Source organism: Biomphalaria glabrata, chromosome 5 (genome assembly GCF_947242115.1).
Source record: "Biomphalaria glabrata chromosome 5, xgBioGlab47.1, whole genome shotgun sequence".
Classification (NCBI taxonomy): domain Eukaryota; kingdom Metazoa; phylum Mollusca; class Gastropoda; family Planorbidae; genus Biomphalaria; species Biomphalaria glabrata.
In genome coordinates this window covers 31,164,452-31,179,445 of record NC_074715.1, presented here as the reverse complement: position 1 = coordinate 31,179,445, position 14,994 = coordinate 31,164,452, and the positions used below count along the sequence as shown (strand labels likewise).

General features: G+C 38.0%; 1 protein-coding gene across 3 annotated transcripts in view; it reads left to right on the top strand.

The window, feature by feature from the left end:
* Positions 1–9,708, top strand: part of LOC106065752 (potassium voltage-gated channel protein Shaw-like) — a 68,227-nt gene extending 58,519 nt beyond the window's left edge. For all 3 annotated transcript variants that reach the window (XM_013224662.2, XM_013224655.2, XM_013224669.2), the window contains exons 4-5: positions 4,969–5,148; positions 6,195–9,708. In XM_013224662.2, the coding sequence (XP_013080116.2) occupies positions 4,969–5,148; positions 6,195–7,358 (1,344 nt within the window). In that variant the 3' untranslated portion in view covers positions 7,359–9,708. The remainder of the gene's footprint in view (positions 1–4,968; positions 5,149–6,194) is intronic.
* Positions 9,709–14,994: the final 5,286 nt, after the last annotated feature.

The window sequence follows — 14,994 nt, the reverse complement described above, 5'->3', positions numbered from 1 at the left end:
AGGAAGGTGTCATGTGACCAGTTAAGTTTTTTACGAATCTCGTTTAGTGTCTGTTACTTAAGAAAACAGCAAGGTCAATTTGACTTCAAGTTCTCATATAAGTAAACATTGATACAAAGTAGATATAAAAATGCGCGTTCTATTATTATTAATAGTTTGCTAAATCAATAGACAGTCATAACAATTACTTGCATCTAAATTTTACATTTCAAATAGAATTTGTTTCTTATTTTTGTATTAAATCTTTTACAAAACATAAAAATACCCGGTACTGCATGGTACATTCCACTTCGATAATGACAACACACACAAACTAAATTTTAGGCATATTTTTTCGGCAAAAGAGCGAGCTACACAAGAGCCTAGTCATACTCGCGAGACATGTTCAGCCTTTCCCTGCTGTATAGATGTATAGACATATCTTGGTGACAGGAAGACCGGAAGCGGAAATGAAGTAGTGTATCACACGAAATGATTACCAAGAGAAATACAGGAGAGATACGTGCAACAATAGATGGGGGGGGGGGAATGTCTTTCTGGGTTTCGTTCTTACAGCGAGTAGACGGTCATTTCTCCCTGAGTCTCAACCATCACGTACTCAGATAACTAGAGCGGCCATTTCTCCCTGAGTCTCAACCATCACGTACTCAGATAGCTAGAGCGGTCATTTCTACCTGAGTCTCAACCATCACGTACTCAGATAGCTAGAGCGGTCATTTCTCCCTGAGTCTCAACCATCACGTACTCATATAGCTAGAGCGGTCATTTCTCCCTGAGTCTCAACCATCACGTACTCAGATAACTAGAGCGGCCATGTCTCACTGAGTCTCAACCATCACGTACTCAGATAGCTAGAGCGGTCATTTCTCCCTGAGTCTCAACCATCACGTACTCAGATAGCTAGAGCGGTCATTTCTACCTGAGTCTCAACCATCACGTACTCAGATAGCTAGAGCGGTCATTTCTCCCTGAGTCTCAACCATCACGTACTCAGATAGCTAGAGCGGTCATTTCTCCCTGAGTCTCAACCATCACGTACTCAGATAACTAGAGCGGCCATGTCTCACTGAGTCTCAACCATCACGTACTCAGATAGCTAGAGCGGCCATGTCTCACTGAGTCTCAACCATCACGTACTCAGATAGCTAGAGCGGCCATGTCTCACTGAGTCTCAACCATCACGTACTCAGATAGCTAGAGCGGTCATTTCTCACTGAGTCTCAACCATCACGTACTCAGATAGCTAGAGCGGCCATGTCTCACTGAGTCTCAACCATCACGTACTCAGATAGCTAGAGCATTGTTTGGATTTTATCCGGAGATTTCAAAATGGAGGATTTGAGCTTTCAAGATATTCAAAGATATTTTGTATATTTTTTTAAAGCTTTTACATAGCGCAACTTTCATGCTAATAGCATGCTCAGAGAGCTATGGTCCAATCTCTTGTGTGAATCAGTGTGTGTGTGTGTGGGCGGGGGTATCTGGGAAGTTTTCAGTGCTGCCTTTAGGCGCTCAGTAAATACAACCCTGCTTTAAGCCATGTGTGGTACTTATGACCCCAACTCTCTCGCCCACACATCCCAAAGCAGCTTGATGACTAGTTGTCTATCCGAATGTTTTACCTGAAACTATATTCATGATGAATTGAATTGATTTAAAACTTTTTAAAAATCAAGAACCTGCAGTGTACTACATACTGAGACTATAACACAGTGGTCTTCAACCGAGGGCGATATCGCCCCCTAGGAGGCGCTTTCGAGATTTTGGGGGGTGCTGCGAGCCAAAGGGGCGGTAGGGGGGCGCTGGGCTCAATTGGGGGCGGTAAAGGGGCGCTGGGCATAAAGGGGGAAAGAAGAAACTAAAGGTGCATTGAAACAAAACAAATTTTAAAAAAACTTCAACATTAAAGCTGGCAAACCAGATATATACAAGTTATAGTTCGCTTGCTTCTTATTTAAGAACAGAAATAACGTTAGAAATTGAGTTCGGGAATCCCATTTTCTGTGATTAGAGTACCTAGTGTCCTTAGATCTTGCGCGCATAAACGTTTATGATTTAATAAACAAACTAGGTGATAGGCTATTTGGGTTATAGTTTATTTTATCTACATATGCTAATACATTGATATGTAAATGTTGGTTGAAAAATAAAAACGTTAAATCAAACATTCAAATAGAAAAATGTTACCTTTTTTTAAAAACAAACAACATTGACAAAGTGTTGTTACGAAAACTTACTGGTATGTGATAGAATATTGCCAAGAGTTTTAGTGAATGGCCATTAGATAAAAAGTATTCCAATGTTCTACTTTGAATGACGGCATTTTCAGATGAGGTTATGTAGCCATGTCGGCTTAACAAACATATAGCAAAATCCAAAAATAATTTAAGAATAGTCATGAACAATTATAAAAATCTACTATTAAAACAATATTAAAACGGCAAAACAGGATATGTTTTAATGGCCTCTTAGAAAAATTCATAGCTTTTTTTTAAGTCTTATGATATTGTTTGAAAATTGATTAAAACTAATTTAAAAAAAAACAACAACATATGTTACACAAAAAGACTTTTTTTTTTCTGTCAGTGATGAAATATTATTTCAAAATTGTGTAGTTATGTAGCTTATGACGGCATGTAGGGAACCATCAGTGGTTGGACAGTGGCTTCATAAGTAATGTAGAATAAAGAACTGATCTATCCACTTTTCACATTGTGAGTTATGATACACAGGCAACATCTTAAGAAAAGTTTAGCCCGCAATTTCATTTCTATTTGAATCTAATTATAAAAATTGTAAACAAAATAGAAACCCATGCAGAAAATAATCTCATCCTTCAACAGCTTTGTGAAACAAATAATGAAAAAGGTGTTAGACTCTTGTTGTAAACTGAAGTTCGCTGGATATCGAAAGGGGTTTGTTATTGCTCGTTTTGTTCAGCTCATAAATACAATTTTGATATTTCTTTTTGAGAAACAGGAAGATTCAACGGTTGGCGGTGACTTAAAGCAGGCTAAAAAATCGTAGGCATCTAACAGAAATGAATGAAACCAACTTCCGACTGCTAGGAAAGAAATGGACTTTCATTGATTATATCATTTTTACTTTTATCGAGATATTAAATCTATTTTAAAGAGTTTTACAATCTCACATAACTTCTTTGTTGACAATTGAAGTAATGCCTAAGGAAATCGATATCTTTGCAATTCACATAACAATGCTCTATGAAGAAATGATGATTCGCTTCTAGAATGCTAATACAAATAAAAAAATAAATATAAATGACAATTATTAAACATCTGTTACTAATGTTCAAACTGAGTTGCAGTAAAAAAAATAGATTTACGAATTATGTCGTCACTAAAAAGAATGTTAACATAAGAGACACAACAGAGATGTGGCTGCACTTCAATGTTTCAGTAAAATTCCAAAACTGTGGTCGAAAATCGAATTATTTTTTAGCTTTTTCATCAGCATACATTGCTAAACTAGATTTAGTGTGTAACAAACGTAATGAATAAGCAAAGAAATAGACTGGATGTAGCCATTAGAATAGACCTTCGCCTTGTTTTTGGCTAATTTAAAGCTTGAAGTTTTTAATATTGCCAGACTGCAGGAGGCACAATAGTTCCCATTAGCTTCATTTCATTTTGTAGTGAATTCAGCAATAATAATGTTTATATCAAAAATAAAAATACATTTACAAATAAACCTGAAAGCAGTAGGCCCTAATATTCCAAAATTCTTAGGATTTGAAAGAAAGCCATGACAATGAGATTAATTTTTGTGTGTAATCACTGTAAATTATTTGATATAATGTTTGTATAATGATAATATTTCCAATGCCTTCGATTCCGAAGATTGCGGCTGAGTGCAGTGTTTCACATAAGTACGCAAGCCCAGTTCCGACCTGCATATTTTCCCGAATTTTGTGCAGACAAAGCCGTTGTCTGCTGGCGGTCTATTTAAGTTTTCATTCCGTCTTTTGCGCCTGTCTTCAATAATGGCTTTTCTTTTAGTCTCAAATGTTTGTCCCACAGCTTTTATGAGAGCTCTTCAACTGTCTCTCTCAGGCCATCTGCTACCAGAGAAGGCTGCTAGTTACTTTCCTCTGTGCCAGTGAGGGCGAAATGGCGCCTGAATGGATATTTATAGCGCTTACGTGGGGGGGGGGGGCACCTCTGTAGCTCCGATCTACTCTAAGCTCGCCAAAGAAGATCGACTTTGGCATGCGGTTGTCTCCCATGCGATATAAGTGTTATTGACTGCATAAAAATGAATAAATAAATGACATTTTGTTCAAATTTACCTTCTCACGCTTCTTTATAAGTGTTGTTCTTAGAGGGGGGCGCTGGCGGATTTTTTTAAAGAAAAAATACGAAAAGGGGGCGGTAGGCCAAAAAAGGTTGAAGACCACTGCTATAACACATTGAAATATCTACTTTATATTGATATTGACACCACTATGGTTTACAAAGTATTGAGTACTTCATGACAAGCATATTCTATTTGTACTTCCAACTGAATACGTTACATTGACTATTATACTGTACACTGCATTGGATATTTCTTCTTTATCCTTGTACATTATATTTGTAACTAATACAGTGTACTTTATATTGACTCTTTTACATTGTACATCATATTGAGGCTCAGGTCATATTGAGCATGTTACATTTTACAGCCCTCACCATTCCTTTCTAAACAGTTTTTTCCCGCAATAAAAAGGTTCTTTTTGATTATCGATTTCTTTCTCCTGCCAAGACTCTTTCCCCTTTTCCCGTTCATAATGTTTCTCTCGGTAGAAAATGTCCATGTTAGTTTATTCTTTCCCTTCCTGAAAAACCTTTCAACATCAAACTGTGTGCCTTAGCTACATGTTCATCACTAGTCTCATTGGGTCAGGTAGTGCTCTAATTAGTTTTCTAACCAATGTATAAAGTTTTAAGATTTGCTGTTGTTTTTCAGGCCTGCTGTTGGAGACATTACAGGTCGTATATAGAGAACCAGAGAATATTGAATTCCTTCAACAAAAGTTTGGAACACGAGCAGATGAAAGTTGACCTTAGCAATTTAACTGGATGGAGGCTTGTCCAGATGAAACTATGGCTAGTTATGGACCACCCCAGGACATCGAGAATGGCTATGGTCAGTGACTTCAAGAACTCTAAAATTCGACTGTCTCAATTTTAAAAAAAAATAACCCTTGTCCTTGGTATTAGTGGACTATTTAAATCAATTAAAACATGTTGCTAAATAGCTATACTATCAACATTTTAATAGACCCCCCCCTCTTCCTTATCTTATTCTGTCCCATTTTTTTTTTCATATCAAAATAAATCTATGCCACCTTTTCCTCTAAATCTAATCTGAGTTGAAATTTAGGGTTTGTCTTACTTAGATGTTTACAGAAATGTCATAAATATATTTTAAAAAATTGAAATACATTTTATTTGAAAGAAAACTTCAATGTCATCTTCTCTGAGCCTGTTGCCTTCTATCTTAGGTCATAATGTTTTTCATTGTGCTTTGTTTTAATCCCTCAATCAATTCATCTCTATTCGTTTTTTTTAACTTCAAACTGTTCTCGAAGTAGATCTATATAGAACCAAAAGGTCACACATTCTCAGCTTGAAATAAAATTTCACTAAAACTCAGAAATTTAAAAAAAAAGAGACTTTGAACTCATTAACATATGTGTGCGTAAGGTAATGGTTAAGATAATTATTTTAGTGTTTCAGTCAGTGTTTGTAGTTATCATAGAAATATTTGATGTTAGTATTCAGTATGTCGAAAGATAAATTAAGATTGTTAAATTGGGATTTTTTGACATACGAATAACAATTTAGAACCTTATTGTATTCACATAGGGCATTGGACATAGGGCCTTGGACATAGGGCATTGGACATAGGGCATTGGACATAGGGCATTGGACATAGGGCATTGGACATAGTGCATTGGACATAGGGCATTGGACATAGGGCATTGGACATAGGGCATTGGACATAGGGCATTGGACATAGGGCCTATTTAAAAATTGTTTTTATGTATCTTTCTAAAAAAAAAAAATTGCAAAAAAATCTTCAAAACTTTTTTTCCCTTTCCTTTTTGTTTCTACCATTGGATCAACGTCTACAATGTATTGAATGTTTTACTTTGTAGACTGTTAAACCTGGTCCTTTATTTTCTGCAGATGTATGGAATAACGTCTTTCTTGTTTGTCACTGCGTCCATCGCTGGCTTCTGCCTGGAAACCTTGCCCAGTCTTAAACCCAAAGCGGTCAATGCCACCAACAGCTCCTGCTCGTACGCAGACGACAACAAAATCATTTACGTGGAACATAAGTCAAATGACGCTCTTAACGTCCTAGACTTTATCTGCACTGTCTTCTTCACGCTGGAGCTGGTCATGAGGTTCTTGGTCTGCCCCAAGAAACTTAGATTTATCCGAAACATTATGAACTTTATCGACCTCCTGGCGCTCGTACCCCTGTACGTACAGGTCATCTTCGAGCAGTCCGACCTGCACCAGAACTGTTACCTCAACGAGAGATATGTCTTCGAGATCATGTTCACGCTGAGGATTTTCCGCATGTTTCGCATCTTCCATCTGGTGAAGCACTACCAGGCCTTGAAGGTCCTCGTCTACGCTCTCAAGGCCAGCCTTCAGGAGCTCATGATGCTCTTCATCTTCCTACTCCTTGCCATGCTCATCTTCGCCACCATGATCTACTACGCCGAGAGGGACTTTCTCACTGGCACCGGCAGCCGAACCCACTTTACCACAATTCCCATAGGCTTCTGGTGGGCCATCATCACCATGACGACTGTGGGCTACGGGGACGTGGCGCCGTCCTCCCCCGTCGGATACGTCGTGGGTACTGCCTGCGCCGTTTGCGGGGTTCTTTTCATGGCCCTGACCTTTCCCGTCATCTCCAACAACTTCACGCTTTTTTACGAGCACGTGAGGTCAAGGTCGCTGTCGCCGCGCACGAAGACAATCAAACAGGAAATCGAAAGCGAAGAGGACGATGAAGAAGAAGATGATGTGGAAGAAATGTACACGCCTAAACAGCCCCCAGATTACGGCTCGGTGCTCTTAAAAATGCAGACAATGTCGTCTGTGAACAATAAGCCTGCCGGAATCAGCAACGGCTCCACAACGGCGATGCCCGCCTGTGCAGTACAAGATTCCACAGAAGACAAAGTTAAGCCAAGACTTAGCAGCGCGGTGAAAACATGTTACGTGCCGCTTGCCAAGTTTAGTGAGAACTCTTCCATGATGGACATCATTCTACAGGAACCCACAGACGATCTCTTTGGAACAAACTTTAAGCCGTTAGCACAAACTAAATAGATAGTTGACAAGTCTAAACCAAACCATTATGTATGTATTATGTTATAAACAATGTAAAGCCTTGTTTTTTTTTTCATCGCATTTATTTAGATTTTTTTTCTACAATAAACCAGTCTCTATAAATGTAAGATACATTTTTAATGTTAACTTTCAGCTTTTTAAATCTAAACTAAACTCATTAGCTCCAGTTGATCTAGATAGCATACATTCATCTTTCTCGCCTTTTACCAGTGTAGCCTTTTTTAAAATCAATTTTTCACTTGGAGCACATCTTTTGATTCGCTTTACTTTCCAGTTATATTTTTTTATTATACAGATTCAAAACCATTAGTTAATTCATATGGTGGTGTATTTTCAACCTAACTGGCAGAACTTCAAACCAACAAAAAAATCTGCCTATAATGTTTACACTAAAACAACAGACTGCAAAAGAAATGGAGGTGAAATTTCAAGTTTTTTTTTTTTTTTTTCCGAGAATTCGTGTTTACTGTTTATATTTCCTTGTAGCCTAACTACTGAATCAAGCAAAACTAAGAAATTGCAATTGTATCTTTTAATATTTACTTTTATATTCTTTTACCTTTAAAATTGATATTTCTTATATATTTTTTTTTCAAAAATATTTTACAATCACAGATAGAAGAAAGATCAATGTAAAGTCTAGTAATGAATAACTTGTTTCTAGGAAGGGCTGAAACATGATCTTATATTTGAGTCACGTGTTTCTCCCGTATGTAGACAAGTGTTAGTTGCCAAGTTATGCTAGCAAAGTATACAGTATACAGGAAATCAATGTTTTCTATGGTGAGGCAGATCTCAACCCAGACATTGGTGTGAACTAAATAGAAACACGTTAGATCTTAAAGAGCTCAATGTATTCTGACTGTGTTTGGGTCAAGTGGATGCTAGTTTTGCAGGAAACATAATTGATGTGTGGATAACTTTAAGATTCCATCCAGTCGTTGCTGGTGTCGATGGCACAATGTTGAGTATAGCTTGAAAAGTAAAACTATTGTTCGTAGGTTGTCATCATACAAACTCTATGGAATCCTTCAGTCATGAAGCGACTAGGGATAAACTTGATCAAAATGCCTGTCTCCCAAACAACAGTTCACTCCCCTCTTCCCCACCAAGCTGATGTATCCAAAGGAACAGCAAGTGCTGATACAGTTTGGGGTCAGCCCTTGTGTACTTCTTGATTTTTCCTCAGGATTGACTCCCAAGGTCTCTCCTATAGGTATAGCTGCAACGCAGCAGAAGTTTTCCTTCTCCTAGATGGGGAGCCAACCAACGAGCCGATCCTGGTTTAGATGCCATATATTCGCCTTTACCCCCTTCTCCTGTCAGTAATACCAGTTCTCCTCGGATCAATTCTCTGAGCCGCTCGTCAGTTGGACTGGTAGTCACAGGCTTTTTGAGACGCATGCTATTGGAAGCATTTGATAGGTCAGTGTCGTGCTTATTTCCATTACAACTTCTGGCAATAAAAACCTTACATACACAGACAGTCAAAAATACACACAAATTTTGACAAATACACAGACTCCATATTAAAACTATTAGAGTGTAAGTTTGACAATGCTCTTTCTACTACGTTCATACGGCAGGATTAGGTACATCTTGAATGTGTGTATCGGCATACGATAATACTCACTGTACATGTGTTTGTCAATGCGAAGAAATGAATGTGTTAAAAGTTGCTATACATATGTGCGAGTGGGTCAATTATGTTTTTTTAAAAAGCTTGTACATAATCTGTTCGTTTTGTTTTGTTTGGTTGCCCATTTTATTTCCAATGCTGTTGAGTTCATCCGTGTGTTTTTAAAAAGACTCAAATATTGTGGGTATGAGTTCACAAAAATATCGCTGAGAATATTTGCTCAAAAAAATGCGGGATGATATTCAACGTCCCTCCCTCCCCCTTCCCAAGAAACACCCAGTCACGTGATCTAGCTCTCTCCTCTACGCCTGTAGGCTATATTAGGATAAAACAATGGGCTTTATGGCTTAGAAATCATTTTACCATTTACAGTCTGAATTCGTTCATTTCTGGTAACACGTGTATAGTTTGTATATCTAATTATTTATAGCAAATTCTGTTCATTGACTTTAATCAATATATCTTTTTTTTTGTTTGTAACATAAACTTTGTTACGGTCTAACGTATACTTAAGGACTAATGCAAATCCTGCTATTTAGACGGTAGAATGAATAACTAAGGAGAAAAAAACACTATTTATTTGTTTGAAATTTGTTTTTAATGTATGTAATTTGTTATGATTTCTAGACCTTCACTTTTTGTCAACCTAAACCAATGCTCAAAATTAAAGTTTTATGTTAATCAAACTCACCAATGTCTTTACAGGAGCGAGAGAGAGAGAGAGTTTCAAATGTGTAAACTTCAAACTTGTGATCTGCCAGAGATTCTCATGAAATTTATGTGTGTGTGTGAGAGAGTATGTGTTTGTGTGCGTGTGTTGGTGCTAATACCTTGAGCGCTGACTCCTCTGCTACCTAGTCGTGAGGTATACTTTCTGGACTGTTGCTTCGTTGGTCCCGGGTTCAAGCCCAGCCGTCGCCATCGTCCTCCATTCTGCGGAAAGTTTGGACTGAGACATAAGAACCTTCAATTCTGGAGCACATGAAATATGTAAAACAATCAAACAAGAGATTGATGAATTCACATTTCTCTTCCAAGCAAACAATATATTTAAAAAAAAAAAAAAGTTATGAAATTTTTAAAAAATTTTAAAAGCTGACCTGGTGTTCCTGTTGCACTCCTGAAATTCTATTATCATGTTAGCTAGCAGGAATTTTGGGAGTAGGTTACACAGATCGGGTCTCAAACAAGGAAATCCTATGCCGAACTGGGAGTCGAACACTTAGTGAGGTTGTGACAGAGCGTCGCATGAGGTTTGCAGGACATGTTCTCCGACAAAATGAACTACGCATAATAAGACTTGCGATGACATGGAGGCCAATACGAGGAAATCGCAAACAGGGAAGTCCTCGTATAACTTGGCGCCACACCTTCATGGACAACCTCAGAACAGTGGACACCAGGTGGGAGGAGGCTACAGACATTGCCAGTGACAGATCTTTGTGGAGACAGCTTGCCGCCCAATGCTCCGGGAGGACCTCCTAAGTCAGTAAGCAGGAAATAAATCTACAGTGTACTTTGTCCAGTGGGACACCACCATAGCCTGTGGTCAAAATAGTGGGTCAAACCATTTGGTGAATACGTTGTGACCTAGTTGACCAGGACAGCTCATTATTTCAATAATAACGTTATATTCCTTTTTATTCATCAAGGGAAGACTTAATAGTTCGACTAGTATTTCTATGATTATAACCTATTAGACTTAGTGCGTGACAAGCTTAGGTTCTCCTCCAATATTGCTCGGGCAATAGAAATAGGCAATGATCGACTTCTTGGGGGTCGGAGCTCATTTTCCCAGAACCTGTCAATACAAGCATTGTACATAAGGGAGATAACTTCAGCATAGGGTTAATTGAATAGCCGCTCCTGACAGAATCAAATTGAATTTGTCCATGATGAATCATCTTGGTATCATGTGGGGAAAAAAAGAAATCAGATGTTGGGTTTCAACACAAGCCGGATTGAAGTATCTGGAGGCCTCTTCACTTATTCGAAAGCTTTAATAAAAATCTACGTATTAATACAAATAATAATATCTTCAAAGCCTGCCATAGTGTACAAAAAAGAGAATAATTGTTAATAAAATTGAACTTTCCTTCGTTTAGAAAATTAACATTGTTTAATATGCAAATTTTAGTCACAAAAAAAGTACATTTTTAGGGTTTACGTGATGTAGTAAATACGGAGTATATTAAGAACATACACAGGGTGGACATATTTTAACCACAAAGTATTGTCCCGTTGAAATATGGATTTTTCTCCCTTGTGGGGCCCCTTTCTTGTGGTGTCCCCTGGACAATAGGCCGGCCTGACCTCCCTTCAATAAGACCCTGGGTATGCCATCTACGAGAATGATAGAAATAGCTAATTTTACGACCACACTTAACTTGCAAGTCGTAGATGCAATGTATGGATCTAGTCAATAGCATGCTCCAAATGTATGGATCTAGTCAATAGCATGCTCCAAATGTATGGATCTAGTCAATAGCATGCTCCAAATGTATGGATCTAGTCAATAGCATGCTCCAAATGTATGGATCTAGTCAATAGCATGCTCCAAATGTATGGATCTAGTCAATAGCATGCTCCAAATGTATGGATCTAGTCAATAGCATGCTCCAAATGTATGGATCTAGTCAATAGCATGCTCCAAATGTATGGATCTAGTCAATAGCATGCTCCAAATGTATGGATCTAGTCAATAGCATGCTCCAAATGTATGGATCTAGTCAATAGCATGCTCCAAATGTATGGATCTAGTCAATAGCATGCTCCAAATGTATGGATCTAGTCAATAGCATGCTCCAAATGTATGGATCTAGTCAATAGCATGCTCCAAATGTATGGATCTAGTCAATAGCATGCTCCAAATGTATGGATCTAGTCAATAGCATGCTCCAAATGTATGGATCTAGTCAATAGCATGCTCCAAATGTATGGATCTAGTCAATAGCATGCTCCAAATGTATGGATCTAGTCAATAGCATGCTCCAAATGTATGGATCTAGTCAATAGCATGCTCCAAATGTATGGATCTAGTCAATAGCATGCTCCAAATGTATGGATCTAGTCAATAGCATGCTCCAAATGTATGGATCTAGTCAATAGCATGCTCCAAATGTATGGATCTAGTCAATAGCATGCTCCAAATGTATGGATCTAGTCAATAGCATGCTCCAAATGTATGGATCTAGTCAATAGCATGCTCCAAATGTATGGATCTAGTCAATAGCATGCTCCAAATGTATGGATCTAGTCAATAGCATGCTCCAAATGTATGGATCTAGTCAATAGCATGCTCCAAATGTATGGATCTAGTCAATAGCATGCTCCAAATGTATGGATCTAGTCAATAGCATGCTCCAAATGTATGGATCTAGTCAATAGCATGCTCCAAATGTATGGATCTAGTCAATAGCATGCTCCAAATGTATGGATCTAGTCAATAGCATGCTCCAAATGTATGGATCTAGTCAATAGCATGCTCCAAATGTATGGATCTAGTCAATAGCATGCTCCAAATGTATGGATCTAGTCAATAGCATGCTCCAAATGTATGGATCTAGTCAATAGCATGCTCCAAATGTATGGATCTAGTCAATAGCATGCTCCAAATGTATGGATCTAGTCAATAGCATGCTCCAAATGTATGGATCTAGTCAATAGCATGCTCCAAATGTATGGATCTAGTCAATAGCATGCTCCAAATGTATGGATCTAGTCAATAGCATGCTCCAAATGTATGGATCTAGTCAATAGCATGCTCCAAATGTATGGATCTAGTCAATAGCATGCTCCAAATGTATGGATCTAGTCAATAGCATGCTCCAAATGTATGGATCTAGTCAATAGCATGCTCCAAATGTATGGATCTAGTCAATAGCATGCTCCAAATGTATGGATCTAGTCAATAGCATGCTCCAAATGTATGGATCTAGTCAATAGCATGCTCCAAATGTATGGATCTAGTCAATAGCATGCTCCAAATGTATGGATCTAGTCAATAGCATGCTCCAAATGTATGGATCTAGTCAATAGCATGCTCCAAATGTATGGATCTAGTCAATAGCATGCTCCAAATGTATGGATCTAGTCAATAGCATGCTCCAAATGTATGGATCTAGTCAATAGCATGCTCCAAATGTATGGATCTAGTCAATAGCATGCTCCAAATGTATGGATCTAGTCAATAGCATGCTCCAAATGTATGGATCTAGTCAATAGCATGCTCCAAATGTATGGATCTAGTCAATAGCATGCTCCAAATGTATGGATCTAGTCAATAGCATGCTCCAAATGTATGGATCTAGTCAATAGCATGCTCCAAATGTATGGATCTAGTCAATAGCATGCTCCAAATGTATGGATCTAGTCAATAGCATGCTCCAAATGTATGGATCTAGTCAATAGCATGCTCCAAATGTATGGATCTAGTCAATAGCATGCTCCAAATGTATGGATCTAGTCAATAGCATGCTCCAAATGTATGGATCTAGTCAATAGCATGCTCCAAATGTATGGATCTAATAAATAGCATGCTCCAAATGTATGGATCTAATAAATAGCATGCTCCAAATGTATGGATCTAATAAATAGCATGCTCCAAATGTATGGATCTAATAAATAGCATGCTCCAAATGTATGGATCTAATAAATAGCATGCTCCAAATGTATGGATCTAATAAATAGCATGCTCCAAATGTATGGATCTAATAAATAGCATGCTCCAAATGTATGGATCTAATAAATAGCATGCTCCAAATGTATGGATCTAATAAATAGCATGCTCCAAATGTATGGATCTAATAAATAGCATGCTCCAAATGTATGGATCTAGTCAATAGCATGCTCCAAATGTATGGATCTAGTCAATAGCATGCTCCAAATGTATGGATCTAGTCAATAGCATGCTCCAAATGGGCGATCAAATGTTATGCTCATTAAATATTAAAATCAAATGCTCTGCTGATCTAGTAGCCAGGTTTTTGCAATCTGTGCCTTGAAAATAGCTTGCTGATTATCACACAACTGTATTATTAAGCCTTATGGGTTGGTGTAGGTTATGTCTTTGTTATGATATTAGGAAAAGATTCGAGTTTTTTTTTTTAGTTTAAAATAGTTTAGACCAACTTATTGGCATCTAATGTTGTACATTGGCTGGTGGGCACAATGTCATTCTAATTCAACTGCTCTCTGCAGCATAAGGTTTTCAAACTAGATCTATAGAATCGGATAGAAAACTTATAGAAAGTAAACAAAATCTTCATTTTTACAGTTCATGATGTCAAAGAATCATACCTGAATGTTTTGTTTGCCTCTATGAATGTTTACAATTATTACCAAAACAAATGGATCAAATAGCCTAACTAATTGATTAAGTTAGTCCACACCTAAAGACTAATATATATAAACAATCGACGAGAGTCGACATTAGAAAATCAACAAAATTGGCATCTGTCGAAGATTATTTGGGTTTTGACATGCTTGCTGCAGCTGAAAATGTTTATAAAACATACCTATATATATTATGCCGGTTTATAATTATTTAACTGTAAAATGGGTTGGGTGGTGGCTGAGTGTTAAAGCTCTTGCCTGGACACACGAGACCCTCGTAAACCATGGGTCACAGAAACAGATGACCTTAAAATGACCCGCCTTATTGAAAGGAGTACTGCTGCAAACTATTACGCTTTCATCTCTAGATCGAGGCTACATACATTTCAAGACGTTTCAAACTTTCAGGGGGGAGGGCGAGGTGGCCGAGTGGTTAAGCGCTTGGCTTCCAAACCTGGGGTCTCAGTAAAGACTGATTTTGAATTTCGGGGTATTTAGGGCGCCCCTTAGTCCACCCGACTATTACGGGTACCTGACTTTAGTTGGGGAGAGTAAAGGCGGTTGGTCGTTGTGCTGGCCACATGACAACCTGCTGGTTAACCATTGGTCAAAGAAACAGATGTCCTTAACATTGTCTGCCCT